The 19,267-nt window shown below is 31.4% G+C and overlaps 2 protein-coding genes and 1 long non-coding RNA gene across 7 annotated transcripts in view; 1 reads left to right on the top strand and 2 right to left on the bottom strand.

Moving 5' to 3' along the window:
- LOC106790560 overlaps positions 1–19,267 on the bottom strand; it is a 43,343-nt gene extending 24,076 nt beyond the window's left edge. Inside the window, exons 1-7 of one of the 5 annotated variants that reach the window (XM_014755547.1) lie at positions 18,603–19,267; positions 15,935–16,001; positions 14,108–15,708; positions 12,430–12,572; positions 12,126–12,285; positions 11,639–11,873; positions 10,981–11,087 (exon numbers count right to left, since the gene is read on the bottom strand). In XM_014755547.1, coding sequence (XP_014611033.1) covers positions 10,981–11,087; positions 11,639–11,873; positions 12,126–12,285; positions 12,430–12,572; positions 14,108–14,319 — 857 coding nt within the window. In that variant the 5' untranslated portion in view covers positions 14,320–15,708; positions 15,935–16,001; positions 18,603–19,267. Of the gene's footprint in view, positions 1–10,980; positions 11,088–11,638; positions 11,874–12,125; positions 12,286–12,429; positions 12,573–14,107; positions 15,709–15,934; positions 16,073–18,602 lie in introns of all 5 variants that reach the window. The other 4 variants (XM_014755548.1, XM_014755544.1, XM_014755550.1 and 1 more) reach the window with 4 other exon arrangements.
- LOC106790562 lies at positions 1,712–3,825 on the bottom strand. Its single transcript, XR_001382087.1, has 3 exons — positions 3,506–3,825; positions 3,171–3,298; positions 1,712–1,929 (listed from the first exon to the last, which is right to left on the bottom strand). It is a non-coding gene; the product is annotated as an uncharacterized LOC106790562 (long non-coding RNA).
- Positions 6,642–10,947, top strand: LOC106790561 (prolyl 3-hydroxylase OGFOD1). The gene is made up of 2 exons (XM_014755551.1): positions 6,642–7,155; positions 7,265–10,947. The coding sequence occupies exon 2, from the start codon at positions 7,667–7,669 to the stop codon at positions 9,812–9,814; it is 2,148 nt and encodes a 715-aa protein (XP_014611037.1). The 5' UTR covers positions 6,642–7,155; positions 7,265–7,666; the 3' UTR covers positions 9,815–10,947.

Genomic DNA, 19,267 nt, shown 5'->3' with positions numbered 1-19,267 from the left:
AAAAAAAAAAAGATAGCCGTATATATGTAAATGTATGCGTCATAATGTAATGAGAAAATGAAGTTGAAGAAATAAAGAAGACGTGCAAAATTCGAAATAAAAGGAGGAAAGGATTATAACGCGACACCACCGTCTCGTTTAAACCATGCAAAAGAAAATATTTAAAGATCGGTCAAATGAAAAAGAATAAATAATTATTTTTAAACGTTTAACATGAATAATCTTAATCTCTAAATGGTTAATTAATACGTAACGTAAATCATCGTTCTTTTAATTGGTCAATTAAAAGAACGTTGTTTGCTTATTGTGAACACGTTGACCACACCTTTCCGATCTGTAATAGTAGTAGTAGAATAATAGTAATAGTAGTAAAGTGCCGTGAAATCAGAAACGATAATAATTTCCATAAAAATGAAAAATATGTCTGTAAACGATTTTTCTTTTGCAACTTACAATTAGTATCTTTTTAAGAGCACACGCACGCTGGATCTAGAGCATGATTTATCTTAATCGTACACCATACGTCATCTATTTGTTTTTTTTTTTTTTTTTACTTCTTAGTAATCTGATTATAATATTGTCTTCTCTTTTTGACAGAATATTTTGTGTTAGTTTCGTATTAGAATAATTAAATAATCGATAATAATTATACGAATACATGCAAAAGTATTCCTGTGATATATATTTTATTTTTAAATACTACACCGTTACTTATCATTTTAATTTTTAAATAAGTATAATAAATAAAAATACGATTCAATAAACACGAATGACAAATTTTTCTTACATACCCGTATTTTTCCATACACCTACAGAACTTCTCTATAACGGATTAATTCCGAGAAGAAAATAATGTCGATCATTATCACTTATGGTTAGAGTTTCAAATTAAAAATCATTCAATATACTTTCTTTTCATTCCACTTCCGAGATATTAGGAAAAAATGTAGAAAAAGGGAATTTCCGAAAAAGGGAAAGTTAGTCCTGAAAACGCAGGTTTGTTTGCCCGGCGTACATACACCCACGCACTGCAAACGATAAATTATGCGACAACAACGAGAAGGAAAGGAGAAGAAAGAGGGAGAGAAAGGGGGAAAGGGGAAGGGGAGGAGGAGGTTATAGTAGAACCATATAGGAACCTGTTATGCTTGGGATATTAGTAGAACGAACGCGAATAAAATTCAAACTCGTTGGAACGAGTGAATAGGAGAAGCGCAACCCCTTTATTTATTCCCCCCCCCTCGTCCCACTTCTTCCTCATCATCGTTATCGTTATCGTTATCCAACTAGCGAGAGAAAATTAGAAGGGGTACACTGAAAGGCTATCTACTCTCGCAATATTCGTATCATCATTTATTTCATAAATTATGCACCGACCGTATTATATTCGTTGATGAATTTTACGAAAAAAAAAAAAAAAAAGAAAAAAACAAATTTCCAAATAAAATTATCAAACAAATAAATATACAAATAAAAATAGTCTGAAAATAAAATAACTTTTATATTTTTTTTTTATCATAAAGTACACGTGTATACGAAATATCTTATAATAATAATAATAATAATAATAAAAAAGAAATAAAAATGATTCTCGTGACTTGTATTATTTTATCGCAATAGAAAAAAAAGATATTCTTACTTATTGATAAAATATTCTATCTATTGGAAAATTCTTTGATAAAAAAAAAATAAAACAAAATATTCGCTACAAGCTAACACGTTATAGTTTCGTTCCAGAATATACATCGTCGTTCAACGACATATTCATACGCATACATATATCTAGGTATACACATATGTTACATGTATTATAGACACGTAGTTGGTTCTCTAGGCATGGTCTATTGTGATTACCGGCCTCGTAAAAGGTCTCGTAACTTGGCCGTTCGTGCACCGAGACGATTCTTCTTCGTTTTCTCGCACGACCGTCTAGAACGAATGTACGAGGTGGTTGTAGTACGGTAATAAAATTATTTCGCACGTGTACTAAGTTAGACGAGAAAATCAAATTTGACGATGGACGGAAAGAAATAACAAAGAAAAAAGAAAGAGAGAAAGAATTTTATCCATGATAAACGGCTCGTAAAGTTCGACTTAAGTATGTAAATCGTAAAAACTTTAAAGTTAGTATGTGGGAAATATAAGTGTGAATAAAATGCAAATATCGATTTTATTTTTTTCCTTCAACGTACTGTTTGTAATATCTCAACGTGAAAACGTATATGTAAATGTTACATTTCTTTTCCATTTTTTCTCTCTTTTTTTTTTCTATATTATAATATAATAAAAAATATATCCTAAAATCATAGTACACATTGGTATTTTGTAAACGTTTTATAATTATTACTTGAAATATTTGAAATTAAATAAAATGATATTATATATTTACTAAAAAAAAAAAATCTTTATTTTCTTTTTTAAATTATTATCATTATTATTATTATTATTACATACGTACTGAGAATATTTGAACTCGTTATATGATATCGTAGGTATATTCGTTATAAATTATGGATACTTTTTCTAAACGTTGTAATTTGGTTTTCATTTAATTATAAAAAAAAATAAAAAAATATAATCCGAGAATTTTTTGTAGCACGTCGCATGATATCGAGGAAACGACGAGATAGAAAGAGAGATGAGAGTGGAGAAAAAAAAATAATCCGTAGCAATCAGCTCGTTACCGGACGGAATATTGCTGAAACACTTTTAAAGGAACGAATACTCTCGACAGCTGCTGCGTTCGTTCATGCTCGCGATACTCAACAATTTTCTTCGCGATTAAGTCATTTAAAAAACTAACTCGAATCTTCACGGCTATATTTTTTTTTGTGCACATTTACAAACGGAAATGAGATACACCTACGAGTATAATATAAATTCGCATTTGTAAGGATTCTAAGTATTATATATATATATATAAATGTAATTATATGTACATGTATATCTATATATGTGCGTGTGTGTATCTATTACGTGTAATATGTGTTACAAATGGAAGGTAAAAGAAGAAATGACAAGGACGTTAGAGGAGATTGATCTTAAAGATCATAAGGTCTTAGCGAAAAGTATATCTTTTAAAAATCTAAGAATCGTTACATCGAAAATATCGATATCTATGGTCAATGTATAATGGCATATCCGTTACGTTATAACCGTTACATACTTACAAGACTTATCGAGAGAAAAGCAAAAGGCACTTTAATCCACAGGGAGTCGACGACCGTTAAAGTCGCACTAATGCGATTAAAGTATGGTCGTCCGATGTATGTATTATGCACGTCGTGTAAGTTATTTTCTGGATATCACAAAAAAGAAAATAACAATAATAAATAAACAAATAAATAAATATTTAAAAAATGGTAACTGGTATCATTAAAAAAAAAAATTAGATAAAAAATGTATACATATAATATAAATAAGTATAATAAAAGATTGAGGAAATAATTGATAAGAAGGTGCAAGGGGTATTTGAACGATTCTTATATATATCTCGTTTACTCACTCACTCACTCACTTGCACGTACGCACGTATATACCCCGCAAACTTCGAGCAAGGAATGATGCCGTTCAAAGGCGTTACGGCAACCTGCTCCCATCGTCATCGTCAACGCGCGAGCGCACTCTTCAACACGGTAGAAAAGGAAACGCGTTCGACACATTTTTCGAACGCAGACACCACCACCAATGTTCTTTTAAACATACCGTTAACGTCATCACACGCAATTTTATCTTACTCGACAATTGCAACGAAATTTATAATATAATACATTGAAAGCAAGAGAGATTTTTCGATGAACTTATAGGATTGTATTATTTTTATAAACATTTGGTAAATTTTTGTCTATTATTTTCGTGAAATTTTCAAAATAAACGACTGACAATTTGTCTTTTTTTTTTTTATTTATATCGAAAAATTTGTAATATTTTTACATGGTTAATATATATATATATATATTTCTATGTACACGTGTATGCACGTACGTGTGTACATATGTGTATACATATATATATCGTTGTCGTTGTGTCATCGATCAAACTCCAAATCGCCAAGTTTTTCTAACGAGTTCGACCGGCTTTTTCATCGTTTCAATCGTTTGAAGTGATTACGAAATTAAATTATTTTTCTAGTAAAAAAAAAAGGAAAAAAAAAAAAGAAAAGGGGGAAAAAAAATTCCTGACGTAACGAACGCTGCTCTTATACTTTATCCGATTTCTTCAAAGGAAGGATTCGCGGAAGTGGAAATATTTACTTTCATTTTTTATTTTTTTACTTACGGCGCTTACATTTAAATTACAATTTTTAATGAGGATCTTAACGAATTCAAAACTTAACAGACTTTATAATAATCCAAAAGTTATAATATTATTTATACTAATACTTTTGATAAATATTATTATAGATATATTGATAAAATTATTAATGAATTCAATGATTCACCCTGTATAATCTAATTTTTTGTTTGTATCTAAAAAAAGAAGAATTATAATACACTACAGGTCGAAATTATTTGATCATCTTGCAAAATGATTAAAAATTGACTTTAATAAGTGTTCTATCCAATTTTGCCTTAGTATTTCTATAGGAAATCAATCGTTTGTTCAATAAATAATTAATTATGTTTAGATTTTAATGTATCATCCATAAAAAGAAATTTTATTTGTGTAAAACGTATTTTCGATACATCGATTACGTATTATTTCGATCACGTTTATAATTTAGTTTTAATTAATTCTTAAAAACAAATTGCTTTCACAAAATCGTAGAAGTTGTTAGTTAAGATTCCAGGAATATGTAAAGCAATACTGAAAATAAAAGATAGTTATTTCGATGAACCCTACAATTGTAATATTTTATAATCATTTTGTAAATTTTTACGTGATCAAATATATTTGACTGGTAGTATATATTTCATAGTTAAAATGTGCTTTTACATTTCTTCTTTTGTCGGTGAAAGCTATTAGGAAAAAGTAACATTTCGATAGAAACGATGTCGTTGATATCAAAGCCTGTCCTGATATCTGAGAATCAAGAAATGCTTTACTTTTACCAAGCACTCCAACTATTCGATTTAAGGTATTTTCCTTGTGTGTTAAGAAAAAGACTAATGACCAATCTTTTCACGAGAAATGGAACAAATATTGACTAAACCGATAGTAAATAAAGCTAATGTATACTAATCAAAAAGAATGACGAACGAATTTTTATATTTTTCGATGGAAAATATGTGTATATATATATACAATTTTGACCTAAAATATTGACAAAAGATTATTTTCCTATAATATCTAATATAAATATTGTCAAAAGTATTTAAGATACTTTATTTCATTTTTATATTGTATAAAATACTAAATAAAATATTAAATAAAATATTATATAATGAAATAAAAAATAAGATAAAACATTAAATAAAATATTATATAATTAAATAAAAAATAAAATAAAATAAAAAAAAAAAACAAATAGTACATTTTACAAATTTACAAAAAATATTATAGAAAAATGTAATCTGTGACAATAATTCTCTCTGTCACTGTATATCTACCACTTTTAATCGATAAAGGATAAAAAAAAAAGAAAAGAATGATATAATATTAATCACTAATTGTAAGTTTGAAAAACCTATAATACGAAAAAATCAATTCTTCGAGAATCGATCTTGCACCTGCTCATATCTCACGTATCTTCTATACGAGGAAATTAATTTTTTTAAACTTATTTCGATTAAATAATATATAATAATTATAGGATATTTTTGTACACTCGAATTAAATGATAAATCCGTTAAACTGTTGTCTAAAATCTAACGTAATTCAATTATCTATTTACTTGCGAATTTTATGAGAAACTAAAATACAAACATAAACAAAATACGAGACAGGTTATTAGGTCGTAATATTAGCATCATAACTAGTCGAAAAATAAAAATAGATAATTTTAAAGCTAAAAACGGAATATATGCTTTGGAAGGAAAGTTCTGTTCAAGGTCAAGATTTACATTAGTCCGAAAGACGGACATACACACGCGCGCGCGTGCGCGCGCGCTCACACGAGCTGCATTTACGAGCCGGCTTTCGATCTGCTCCGAAAGAGAAAAAAAAGTAACGTTTTCGCGTTTCGTCGATGAAGTTGAACGTATGTATATATGTATAAATAGTATGACGTTACTCCTCCGTAAGTTTTCCTTTTTAGGGTACTTGGATAAAATCATAATAAAGTAGTGATCTTTGTCCGAGAGAACGAAAGATACATGATAATACGAAATAAATAGGTTTAACAAATATTCTATAAGAGAAATATGTTTCTGAAATAAATCAATTAATTTGGATATAAACAATACCGATCTAATTTGGAGCTTGTTGTCTTAAGATGATTCTTTTTTCGAATAAAAGAAATTAAGGATTATCGTTGGGTTAAGATGCTCGAAGGAAATGTTTGTAAGAACGTAGGAACGGTTAGGTAAAAAGAAGAGAAGACGTCAATGAATGATTGTAATACGAATAAATCAATTAAAGCAGTTTCTCTTGAATATATGCAAAATCCATGCGTGCGTGTATAGCTCTTTCTTTCTTAGTCACTCTTTCGAGAGAGCGATGATGGTGTCGCGTTTAAAGAAGTTCATTTTTAAAAACTTACGTATGCGTGCGAGGTTGGCTTTCCGGACTCCAGTTTTGGCAGACGCGTAGGCTTCCTTGAGCTTCTATTTCGCGATATCTAGGCTGGTCGTGCTTGACGACGTCTCACTTAGTAGAATTTAGCGGCGAGGGTGTGCCCCGAATTTCCATGCGGACCAACGGCATCCGTCAAACGCGTAACGCTGTCGCCATCTTGGCACCGAACGCCGTCAGCGCCGTCAATCGGCCTAACATCGTACTGCGGTGTGCTCATGCGCCGCACTCATGCGCAGCACGAGATAAACTAGCGCGCTTTTCGAATTCATCCTTCGTCGGTAATAAAATTGAGAATACAGAGGAAGATTCAGAACGGGTACTGAATATTACGTAATACATCCCTGACTTCGATCCGGTCAATGTTTTCAACTTCAATAATATCACGACGGACATGTTATGTGACAGTAGAATACTGTGCGATACGGAAGGAAATCTGTTACTTGTTAATTTGGAATATTATTACGCTTTCTGCTTCAGTGGGTTTGTATTTTTAATTATTAACTAATTCAATGAATCTAACTTATTTTTTAATCATATATTAGAATTATTACTATTTATTGTATCTTACGATTGATTAATTTTTTTGCAGAATACATAAGTTAAACGACCACGTGGGCCATTTAAAAACTAACGTGTCTTACAGTATGCTTTCAAGAAAACAAAATTACGAAAGATTATTCTCGAAAAATTTATATGAATTTATAAGCATCACGCTCACACTATTAATACGAATGAGCTAGTGAAAGAATATAAAAAATATATAACTAGGTTAAACGAGAAATATTACGTATTAGGAAGATGTGATATAATATTTATTTTAACCTTACTTTTAAATGTTTTAAGAAAATTTATCAGCATATATCATCTAAGAAGAACAAAAAATAATATTAGCTTATATTGAAAGTAATGCATTGACTAGAAATAAGTACTTTTTATACAGAAAATTAACAAATTACTAGTCAATTTAAATTAAAAAGATTTTTACTGAAACATGTCGGCAAACGATTCATTGAGTGATGAACCAGACTGGAAGAAACCGAAGTGTAGCATTATTTCAGATCATGTTGAAAGTGAAGAATTTAAGACCTTAGTTACAAACAACTGGTGCAATTATAACGAGATTAAGACAGATCAATTTGAAATTATAACAAAACCTTTTAGAGTTTGTAAGATATCTAATTTTCTGGATAACAAACAATTTCTAAAGAAACTCAAAGGTGAATTAGCGGGAATCAAATATCAAAAAACTTTTAACGATCTACATCAATTTGCACAATCAAAAGACCTTAAATCTGTGAGCAAACCTAATATACAATTTTTTTATTCAACTTTTAAAAAAGATATGACCGAATGGATGAAACATGTTACAAAAATTGAACTGAATAATAAAATCTCAATGTCGAGTTCAATTTACAAAAATACAGATTACTTGCTTTGCCACGATGATAATATGGGTGAAAGAAAAATAGCTTATATATTGTATCTCTCATCGAAATGGCTTCCTGAATATGGAGGAACCTTGGATCTTTTCGATACAGATGAAAATGGATTTCCTCAGAATGTAGTACGGTCTCTGCTACCAGAGCCTAATTCGTTCATCTTTTTTGAAGTTACAGACAACTCTTTCCATCAAGTAGCAGAAGTGCTTACCAAGGAAAAAACTCGTTGTTCCATTAATGGCTGGTTCAAGGGTCCAATAATTATTCCAGAGAAAAAAAGACCGCCAAGACCTGTATTACCATGTAAATATATTGAACCAATGGACATGGAAAGTAACTTAGATACATGGATAAAGTCTATCTATATGGAAGAAAAATATGTTAAATCTATCCAGAAGACAATAGAAAAAAAATCTTATATATTGCTTGCCAAATTTTTCGTAGAAAATATATATGATACACTTTCACAAGAAATTGTCTCTGAAAGTATTTGTTGGAAAAAACTTGGTCCTGCCGATGAACGAAACTATGAAATAGCTGATGAAACGACTCTGCCAAGATTTTTAAAGAATTTTTATGATATGTTTAAATCTAAAGCCTTCTTTGATCTTCTTAAACGTTATACGGAATTGGATCTTGTTTCAATGGAACCAAATATGAAACCAAAAATGACCATTGAATTGCAAAGATGGACGCAAGGTCGTTATACCATGATAGTCGATAAATCCAATAACCAACAAAATGTAAAAGATATTGAAATGCAGGAAGCAAAATCTGATATGCTTGATATAGCTTCACGAGAAAGTAAGAAAATAACGACATTGGAATCTAGTACCGGTGCTGACAGCAAAGAAATTTATAGTAGCAGAGATACTAATAGTAGCAAAGAAACTAATAATAGCCAAATGAGTAATAGTAGTAAAGAAAGCAATGGTAGCACATATTTTACATTTAATATACAAAATAAGAAAAGTTCATTTATGAAATCTCAGAGCAGCGATATTTCCGAATCTACAAGTTATGCTACTATCTGTACAAATATAGACAATAACTTTATAAGTACTAGCACACCTTTAGCTAATAATAAATGTAAGGATGAACAAGAAACGGAAAGAAGTAAAATATTTATGAAAATTGAACCAGATATAAAAATGCGACGTACTACGCAAGGATCAGATATTTTTTGTGATACTGATACTAGTGATATCTCATCTGAACTAAAAAACACTGATGATTATTATTCGAATGACCATTTCACGAAGGAAATAGAAGAAGAACGAGAATATGATGAATGTGAAGAAGAAGAAGATGAAGAAGAATATGATGAACATACAGAAGAAGAAGAAGAAGATGATGAACATACAGAAGAAGAAGAAGAAATGGATATTGAAATTGAGGATGAAAACAAAAATGGAGACGATAACGAAGACGAAGATGAAGACGAAGACGAAGATGAAGACGGAAACGAAGAGGGTTCTTTGGATTTAATCCTTCAATTTCATACTAAAAATATAAATTCGTTGCATACAATAGATTATGTTAAACCCAATGAGAAATGCGGTTTATGTATTCAAGTACCTTCGAGAGACAATTATTTATGTTTCGTTTATAAAACTGGAAATGTTACTTGTGTTCACAAATATGTTAATCATTATTGTAATGGTTATTTCTATAAATTAATATGTACATATACTGAATAGTATTTATCGCGTTGAGGTGCGATTAAATTTTTCAACGGCCGTTATACTTCGATGCGTCGTTTAAATACAAGAATTATTTTTTAGAAAAAGATATGTATAATACATCTCATTTAACCGATGATCAAATCAACACTCGAGATCATATAAAAGATTAATTGATATTTCGAAAGAAATATTAAAATAAAAATAAACAGAATTATTAAAATAAAATTACCAGAATTTATATGAGCATATAATATTTCTTGTATTTTCTTTTCTTTTTTTCTTTTCATAAATTTGTATACTTTGCATTCTCCTTTTTACATTATGTAACAATTTAACCAAGGACAGTCATCTAAACGCAATGACAGTATTTGTCCTATGGCACGAGTCATTTAGCGAACACATCTAAGGTGAAAATTAAGATCACAATGCAGGGAAACATTCGCAATTATTTATTAAGTGCAGCATATACATAATCTAATAGAGAGTAACATATACAAAGTGGTGAAGGTATTCGTTTCGGAAAGAGATCATGCATAATGTGAATGGAAAGGTGCATAGTATGATATATGTATTTGTGTATGTCTATGTACGTGAATGTTAGAAAGAAAAGTTTCCTACATTATATATTAGCCATTGTTAATTAACATTTATCGAGCAATCATTAACTTTCTATTGGCTAATGCAAAATTTAGATTGAGACTATTAGAACGAACGATTATCAAAACTTTTCTTCCATACTTTAAGAGATGAAACGAGCTGTAAGAATTAAAGAAAGAAAAAAGAATTTAACAAAAAGAAAAAAAAGAAGATAAATATTGGAAAGGAGAAAAAAATTAAATCGTTACTCTTGTTATACGAAAAAAATAAAAGATAGGTGAGGATCTAGTAAGCTAAAAAAAAAAAAATATATATCAAAATCATTTTCAATTTTTATACAAATCCTTTTTATATAATAGGAAACGAAATCGAGAAATTCTGCATATATATACACACATATTCATATGTACATCATATGATCTTTGGTTGTTCCATCATAAGACGTCCTTTTAATTTGATATTAATCAAACAAATTATAAAATTCATTTTCGAGAATTTAAACCGCGATAAGGGGTTTGGGGGAGCGGGGGTGGGGTAGGGAGGTCTGGGGAATTGAAAGAAAAACAAAAAATTAAAAAGCTTACGCTGTATGGATGTAGTCGTTACGATGGATGCTGTTGGATTCCTGTACTTCAAAGGTCGGATGTGGCACTATTTGATCTTCATTATCGTTTGTAGATTTTGTAATAACCTGATATACGTAAGAAATTGCAATTTTAAAATGATATATATATATATATTTGTATATATGCGATATTATCGTGATGAAAGAAAAAAGAAGAAGAAACTAAAATAAATCGAATAGATTTGAAGAATATTCAATGAGAGACGCGATCACGGATTAATAAAACGTACGCGTTAGACAAAATCGTATATTTTCTGATGAGTTATCTTGTTCATCTTACGTTGATTAAAGCATAAGAAGAAAACCGGAAATCATTAATGACCACACCTTAGATAATGTTTCGTTCCGAATGGTTTCTCATCGAGAGAGTAGTCCGCTTTAAGTGACGTCAACATTGTTACTAATTTAAGATCGATCGATCGTTATTAATGTGTAAGAAAAATATTCTGTTCTTTCCTCTTTCATTTTATATTAGACGTAATAATACTAATATGATAATAATAATAATAATAATAATAATAATAATAATCATCATCATCATCATTATTATTTTCAAAGCTCAATTACTTCGATCGTACTTTGTATCATGGCGTACGATCGACATTGGTAGGAACTACCTGAGAAGTTGAAGCGATTCCAGCCATTCGTTTTCTCAACTCGTTCAACTGTAATTCCTGTTGAAAGGTCAAGTCACTTTCTTGGGACTCTTCTCGTTTGGAGGCATCGATCGATTCCGTCGAATATTCAACTTGGACCCATGGACAAATAGTCGGCGACGATTGCAAGGATCCTTTACTTCCTGGTCGTGAAAGACGAGGTGAGAGTCGCCTAAGTAACGATACGAGTTTTGATCTAAAAAAAAAAAAAAGAACAAATAATACATTTTTTTTTCTCTTTTTTTCCTTAGGTGAAATGACATCTTGGGGTAAGTTATATTATTATAATATAATAATAGGTATATATATTACATTATGAAAAAAAAATATATATGTATATACCTGCTATATATAATAGTAGGTATATGTATTACATCCAACCAATATAAAAAAAAAAAAAAAAAAAAAAAAACAATATATGTACATATATAAGTAAGAATCGACCTACTTGGTACTTGGCGTTTGAATATGATCAGAACCGATCGGAGTATTGGCAGAAAGTTGTTCTGCACTACGAGTGGCATCTCGCCAATGAAGCTTGTTAGAACCGAAAGTGACAGATCTTCCAACTCTCCAGTCTAAGCTACCACTTTGTCGAGATTGTAATCCTAAAAGGGAACAAAGTAACTAGTCGATACAATTGGATTTTGTTTCTTTACAAGTTTTTTATTTATTTTTTTTCAATTACCACTATAGTTCAAGTTATATATTTCTTTTTAAAGAAAGAGAGAGAGAGAGAAGGATAATATCACCTTGTTCGTTCGCATTCTGTCCTAATCTCCAATCCAACGAATTACTATTTCTATTCACGCTATAAATGTTATCACAGGATTTAGTTGCAAGACACGTCGCGTGATGACGACGTCTCAACAGTCTCGATACTGGTCCCAAATTTCTGAAAAAAAAAACAAAACAAAACCAAAATTAGGAGAAACGGGGATGATAAACAATCGTATAAATGTATTCGATCTTTTTCTTCGATTATTTTGTTTCAAAATAATTGTGTCATTCCGTTCGATTTATTTTTTTTTATCTACCCCGCAGTCTTTTGATTGATCCATAATTTTGAGAATATTTTGTAAATTTAGATACACACATTCATATATAAATTTATTTAGGAAAGATTTTTAAAAAAAGGACGGTTTAATTATATAGTTGTGACGAGACGACACGGTTGCTTCGATCGTTTATTTCGGCATTCATTCACGAACAGCAGTACCAAAACCTACCCCAACAACACACGAACCTTTTCTGAAGTTGCCTGTGGTAACGTATATACATACTTCTCTTGTCGATAGGCCTCTTAACTTTAACCATAGCAACGCCACGTGTAGCAAGTATATTTTATCTTCTTGATATTTTTGCATGACGTTCTGACGGAACCGAGAACACAGCTTTTCCTAGAATTAATGTAGGTCGACTTTCGTTCGTTCCGCTCGTCCGACTAGCAAAAATTGGAAACTTCAACGAACGAATGGGGAATCCTCTTTCGCGAATCTTTTTTTATTTATTTTTCTTTTTCTTTTTTTCGTTAGAGATTTATTATTACACCAATGGATATAGGATTTTGTGAAGGTACGCTATTACAAAAAGGAATATTTCTGTTCGTTAAATTAATCCTACCGAATATTTGCATATAATGAAATATAATAGAAAAAGAAAAAAATAATGATCAATCTTACGTCGAGTTTAACTAGACGTTTCGTTGCAACATGCAATGACATTCCATTACGCGTTGCGGCACGTAATAATGAATTCTTTTGCATCTCCGTTCTTAAAAGGTCATGTAAAAAAAAAAAAAAAGTATCAAGTGGGCATATCGATTACATAAAGTTTGATATTCAATTGAAAAAGCAAAGGTTGATCTTAAGTTGTTAAAGATAAATTAATTGCAACTTTCTGTATATATCAATATTTAAATACATAAAAATTGAAGACACGATCTTTACTCGATAAAATGATAAATGAATAAAAATAATGAATTAATCACAATGTGTATATACATACGTAAACCTTATTAAACTATGTGCATAAATATATATATATGCACAAAGTTTCCGTAACGAATGGTAAAAAGTTTTACTGTGTCACAATTTGTAATTCTAACTAGACGCTTTCGAAATAATAAACATAAGACTTCAACTGATCGTCGAGAATTTAATTCGGTCATTTTAATGGGCGAAACTTATTACTATCGTACGCGTTAATAATTCGACCTGAATTCCATTGAAATCCGTGATATTCGTGGGACAAAAACAACAACGAAAAAAAAAAAAAAAGAAAAAATAAGAAAAGGGAAAAATAATTCGACGCGAATAAAATGTGACATATTGTTGTTGTAAGAAAAAGAAAACAAAAAAAAGAACACAAAAATAATTATAACGAAATAGAAAAAAGAAAAAAAAAAGTAGCAAAGTTATAATAACTTACTTTTTAAATTTTCTCGTGTATTCGATGGGCGGTTTGCTATCGCAAACGACGACTGGTTTCGTTTCCGGTTCCGGACAATAAATTCCAACTCTGACGTGACTATAGGCAGCACGAAGTTGCACCCCATCCAAGGGACGAAAGTTTCGCCGTTCGATGGATGAGACACGTACGATTTCGATCTTCGGTCTTGCTTCGGTACTTTTCCTTTCCATTATAATCCACGATTCTCATAACAACAATAATTCACGATAAATCAAAGATAGATATATATGGAACAGAAGAGAACGGAAGGGTGGGAAGGGAGGGAGGTAGGGATAAGTGGAGTAATAAATCGAGTTAAAACTCGGATTTTGGTGGACACAAATTATTGCCGATCGCATACGTCGACCTCTTCTTCTTCTACCTTCTTCCCCTTATTTTCCTTCCGTTAAACTTTCTTTTCTAACGTAAGAAAAAAAAAAAGAAAAAAGATCACGACTATGTATATAATGTGTATATATATATATATTTATTATACACGTGTATATTATTATATACACGAAAGTAGCAGTTCTTGGCACTCGCGTATATCACGAAGGTGTTGTATAAAGTTGGCACGTTGCGAACAAATCTAAAAGCCTTGGAAACCGCTATTCTCTTCTTCTTCTTCTTATTCTTCTTATTCTTCTTCCACTTCCTCTTCTTTTTCTTCTTCCTTTTCTTATCGTTCTCACCTATGAAGATAGGCAACGTTCCCCTTCTTCTTCTTCTTCTTTTTCTTTTTCTTCTTCCACGTACTCCTACCTTTTCTATTATTTTCCCACCCTTTATTATTTCACCTTTAATTTCTTCTTTTCTTTTTCTATCTCCGTGTAGTGTAAGAAAAAATGTGCGGGTCACGTTCATTCATCCACGGGGACAACTTGTCGTCGTAATTATCTCGTAGCGTGATCTCGTTTGACGTGCACCAAACACAACACGCACGTCAACGCGCACGCGCTTTCGATCCCATACATTGTTATTATTATTATCTACCTATCTATCTGTCTTTATTTCTTTTTATTTTTCCAATATAATAGGCAATCATCTCTTTCGTATTAAATGGAAGAAACAAACAAAAAAGTTTACACTTCGTTGCGATGATTTTTATTATTATATCGCTCGTAAAATTTCTTTTCTCTGTGTGTGTGTATGTGTGTGTGTGTGCAGGTATATTTTTTTGTAGAACGTAATATATATCTTCCAACGAGATCCAAAGGGATTAAGCTTTTTTTTTTTTTCTTTTCAAACGTTCGTTCTAATCGTTCTATCTTTTTTCAATTAATCTCTCTGTTATCGTGAACGTAAGTAGACTTTGACGAGTGATTAACGTGTCTTTGGTGTATCGTAAAAGAACATATTTGACTCGTACATTCATTCTTATCATCTTCATTCTTCCGTGTTATACAGATAACAACACTTTTTTCTCACTAACAACACGATAAACGTATAACGTGAAAGATCGATGACACTTTTCGATCAATGATTTATTATTATTATTATTATTATTATTATTATTATTCAATTTTTCGCGCGAAAAACGAAATGATCTTCTTCCTTCCCCGTTCTTCTCTTTTCATTTTCTGCATAAGAACAAAATTTATTCTCGTTATATAGACAAATACGATGACGATATAGGTTGAAGGTTAAATTCTCGAAATAGAAAATGAGATAACGGGTTTTATATATATATATATATATATATATATATATATATAATATATCGACGTATTTTATATTATCGAAAGAAACGAAAAATTAACAGTTTTGTTTACATCGATAATATTTCCCATTATTATTTTCACATACCTCTCATTCTTATCTCATTTAATTTGTTTTCTTTTTTTCTCTGTCTCCTCGTCATTTGGTGCGCCGTCTGCGAGATCGAAAGATCGCAATTAGTGGGAGTGGTCCCTGAAGATAGCTCGATGGTTTAATTAAATTACTCTAAGAAAGAGAGAGAGAGAGAGAGAGAGAGAGAGAGCAAAAGATGATGGTTATCATCGTACACTTGTCGTACTTGAGTTTGAAGAAAGAGATTCGAGTGACTGAAAAAATGTCTTGGTTAAAAGATAAAGGATTGACAAAATGTTTTATTAATTCGTGTTAAAATACGATATCAAGTTTTGTTTCTTTTTTTTTTTCGATACTTATCGTTCAATATCTTTTTTATTTTATTTTTATTTTCTCTTATTATATATATAGGTGCAAAACAAATCGCGATTTATTTAGAAAAAAATGGAAAAGGAAAAAAAAAAAAAAGAAAAGTAGAATAAGTTTCTTATTTTCTTTACGTTGTCCTGTAACGAAGAAGAATAGGAAGAAAAGGGAGGAAAGAATGCTTTATTTCTTATCTTCGGGCTACTCGATATCCCGTTTTATATTTCGAGATGGGTCGATACTTCTCTGCGGGACAAATAACACGGCAAAAGATAATCTAGACACAACGCGCGCATATTGGTAACTCTATATTTATACTTGCGTCCCGCAAGTAACTCGGCATGATCTCCTTTTTATTATTTTATTTTTGTCGTTAATTAATCCCTTAACGAAGAAAATCCGCGACCCCCTTTCTTTTCGAGCAGTGTGTGTAGCAGCAGAAAAATGGTAATATCCCATAAGAGGTCTCGCGGGAAGAATATTCCCACTAGGGGAATTCTAATGATCCAATGAAATTTGTTAAGTAACGAGACGAGCACGAAATAACTTGCCCTTCGTGTGTGTGTGTGTGTGGTAAAAAAGAAGCAAAGGATTTAACAACTTATCCGTCGTTGTTATATTTTTTCATCGTCATTGTCATTGTCATCGTTATCAACATCATAATCGTCATGTATAATACGGTCGCAGTTTTTAGTTACTTGTTATACTATGCTAAACCACCTATACCGTTTTAACCGCGTGCACGCATCTTCTTCTTCACTTAGCTCTCTCTCCCTCTCTCCCTCTTTCTCTCTTTTTATGGTATCACACGTCGTTGCCTTTTTGGAACGGCTAAGAAAAATGAGTAATTAAAGCGTGTCTGTTTTACCTACAAGTATATATACACGAATGCCTTTTTATATATAATAAATATATATATAAAATATGAATATATATATTATAATATTTTCTTCTCGTCGATACGGTTTAGTGAGTCAGCAAGTAGATTTCGAAATGAAAAACTCGTCTATCGATGTAACATTTTATCCTTGAATTTTATAATAAATATACATACTATGTTTAGTTGTCCGTCGACGGATTTTGTTGATATAAATTTGTTTTTCGATTGAAAGAAAATTTGTAGAACGGTTAATATAAATTTCAAAAAAAAAAAAAAAAGAAGAGGAATAAAAATCAAGGCCGAATATATAGGCCGGATTATAATAGTAATGGCTTGAAATAGTGTAGGGAGGAAAGAAATTGCGTTTTTACCTATAAAAACAAGGTTGACACATCAAACGGCACGCGATACGAATGATAAAAACTTGAAAATAAAACATCGTGACGTATTCACTGATGCTCAACGAACACGCTTTCCTAAGCCTTGCCTACTGCTATTGTGTTTGCATGCGTCGCGATGCTAAAACGCATACGCTCCGATGCACCACCGTTGGGTTAGTATATAGTCCGTATTCTCTTTTTCCTTGTTGTTTTTTTTGTTATATTTTGCTTCTCTTTCGTCTAAAATCTATCGGTGAATATAACGGGTAGTAAAATAATACGCGAGTAGAGAATCTCACGTGAGTTCTTTTTTTTGTTATTTTGTTTTTTTTTTATTCTCACGACATAGTGATTCGTTATCGAAAACGATAACGATGACAACGATAACAGATAATCTAATTGATCCTAAATTTAATCGTATCGTACGAACTATCGTGAAAATAATATTATACGACGATGAACGATTTATATTTTTTTACGTCGTTTTTAATTTATCAACATTGAAATAACGACGAAACAGTTCATACGATAACGTTAATGGTGTTTTAAAAAAGAACAAAAAAATTAGCGCGAAAAATGAAAAGCACGTATAGATGATAATTATTAGAAAGAAAAGAAAAGGAAAGCACGCGTATAGATGATTATTAAAAAAGAGAGAAAGAGAGATAAAGGTTTGTAATAAAACGGTCGATTAGTTAACTATTTCCCTCTCTCTCTCTCTCTCTCTCTCTCTCTTTCTCATTCTTTCCTCTTGGGATATTCGGCGGGAGGTTTTTCGCGCGTGCTCGAAACGTTGGTTGGTTCTGTTGGGTGGCTGTGTGGATGATGGACCGTAGTAGTACCGCAAGCGTTAAGCAGCGATAGATGTTATATATATATATATATATATATGTAATTTATATATATATGTATATATATATACAACAAAGTAATTTGTGTAATAGCGGTTAAAGGATAGTTAACGTGGTCAACGTACCGTCAACTTTTATCATTGTTTTTTTGTTGCATTTCTATCAAATAATATCCGCGTATCAAAATTATTATATTTATTGTTTACCTCATGGAGAAGTATTAACCATTCGTAGAAATATCGTTAGAAAATAGTGAGAACGAATAAAATTAACTAACTAACTAAATAAACGAACGAGACGAACGTCCTCCGAGCTCGGAATATACGTACTACTTTAAAATAGCAACGACACACTTCGCGGGTTCCCAACGCGACATCGTGAAGGAAATTCTTCGTAGTCTGGTGTTGGTACTGGTTCTGGTACTGATGCTGGGTTGGTGCTGCTACTACTGCTACTGTTACTGTTGTTGTTGTTGTTGTTCCTCCTGTTGATAGTTCCTGTCTCTTTCTATTTTCTTATTCTTCTTCTTTTAATTCTTCTTTTGGTTTTGTTCAATCATCGTTGGGTTTGTTGATTCCTGTTTGTGGTTATCGTTGTGTGTTGTGTTAGAAAAGGTGCGCGCGCGACCGAGACAGGTGCGGTCGCGGAGGGTAGCCACGCGAGTCTACGAGGGGCGTCTTCGTGAATTCGAATGTTAACGAAAAAGACGAAAACAAATCTATATAGATATATATATGTAATGTGTGTCTTCTTTTGCACGCGACAGAACACGAACGTGAACCGAACTGGACGAGATGAACGAGACGCCAGAGTAACTGATACCTCCTCCTTCCTCTCTTCTTTCTTTACTCCTTCTCTTCCTCCTTTTCCT

This window comes from Polistes canadensis, unplaced genomic scaffold, assembly GCF_001313835.1.
Source record: "Polistes canadensis isolate GaletaPanama2010 unplaced genomic scaffold, ASM131383v1 scaffold_247, whole genome shotgun sequence".
NCBI lineage: Eukaryota > Metazoa > Arthropoda > Insecta > Hymenoptera > Vespidae > Polistes > Polistes canadensis.
Note: the sequence above shows the minus strand (reverse complement) of the source record. Positions and strands in the feature narration are given on the sequence as shown.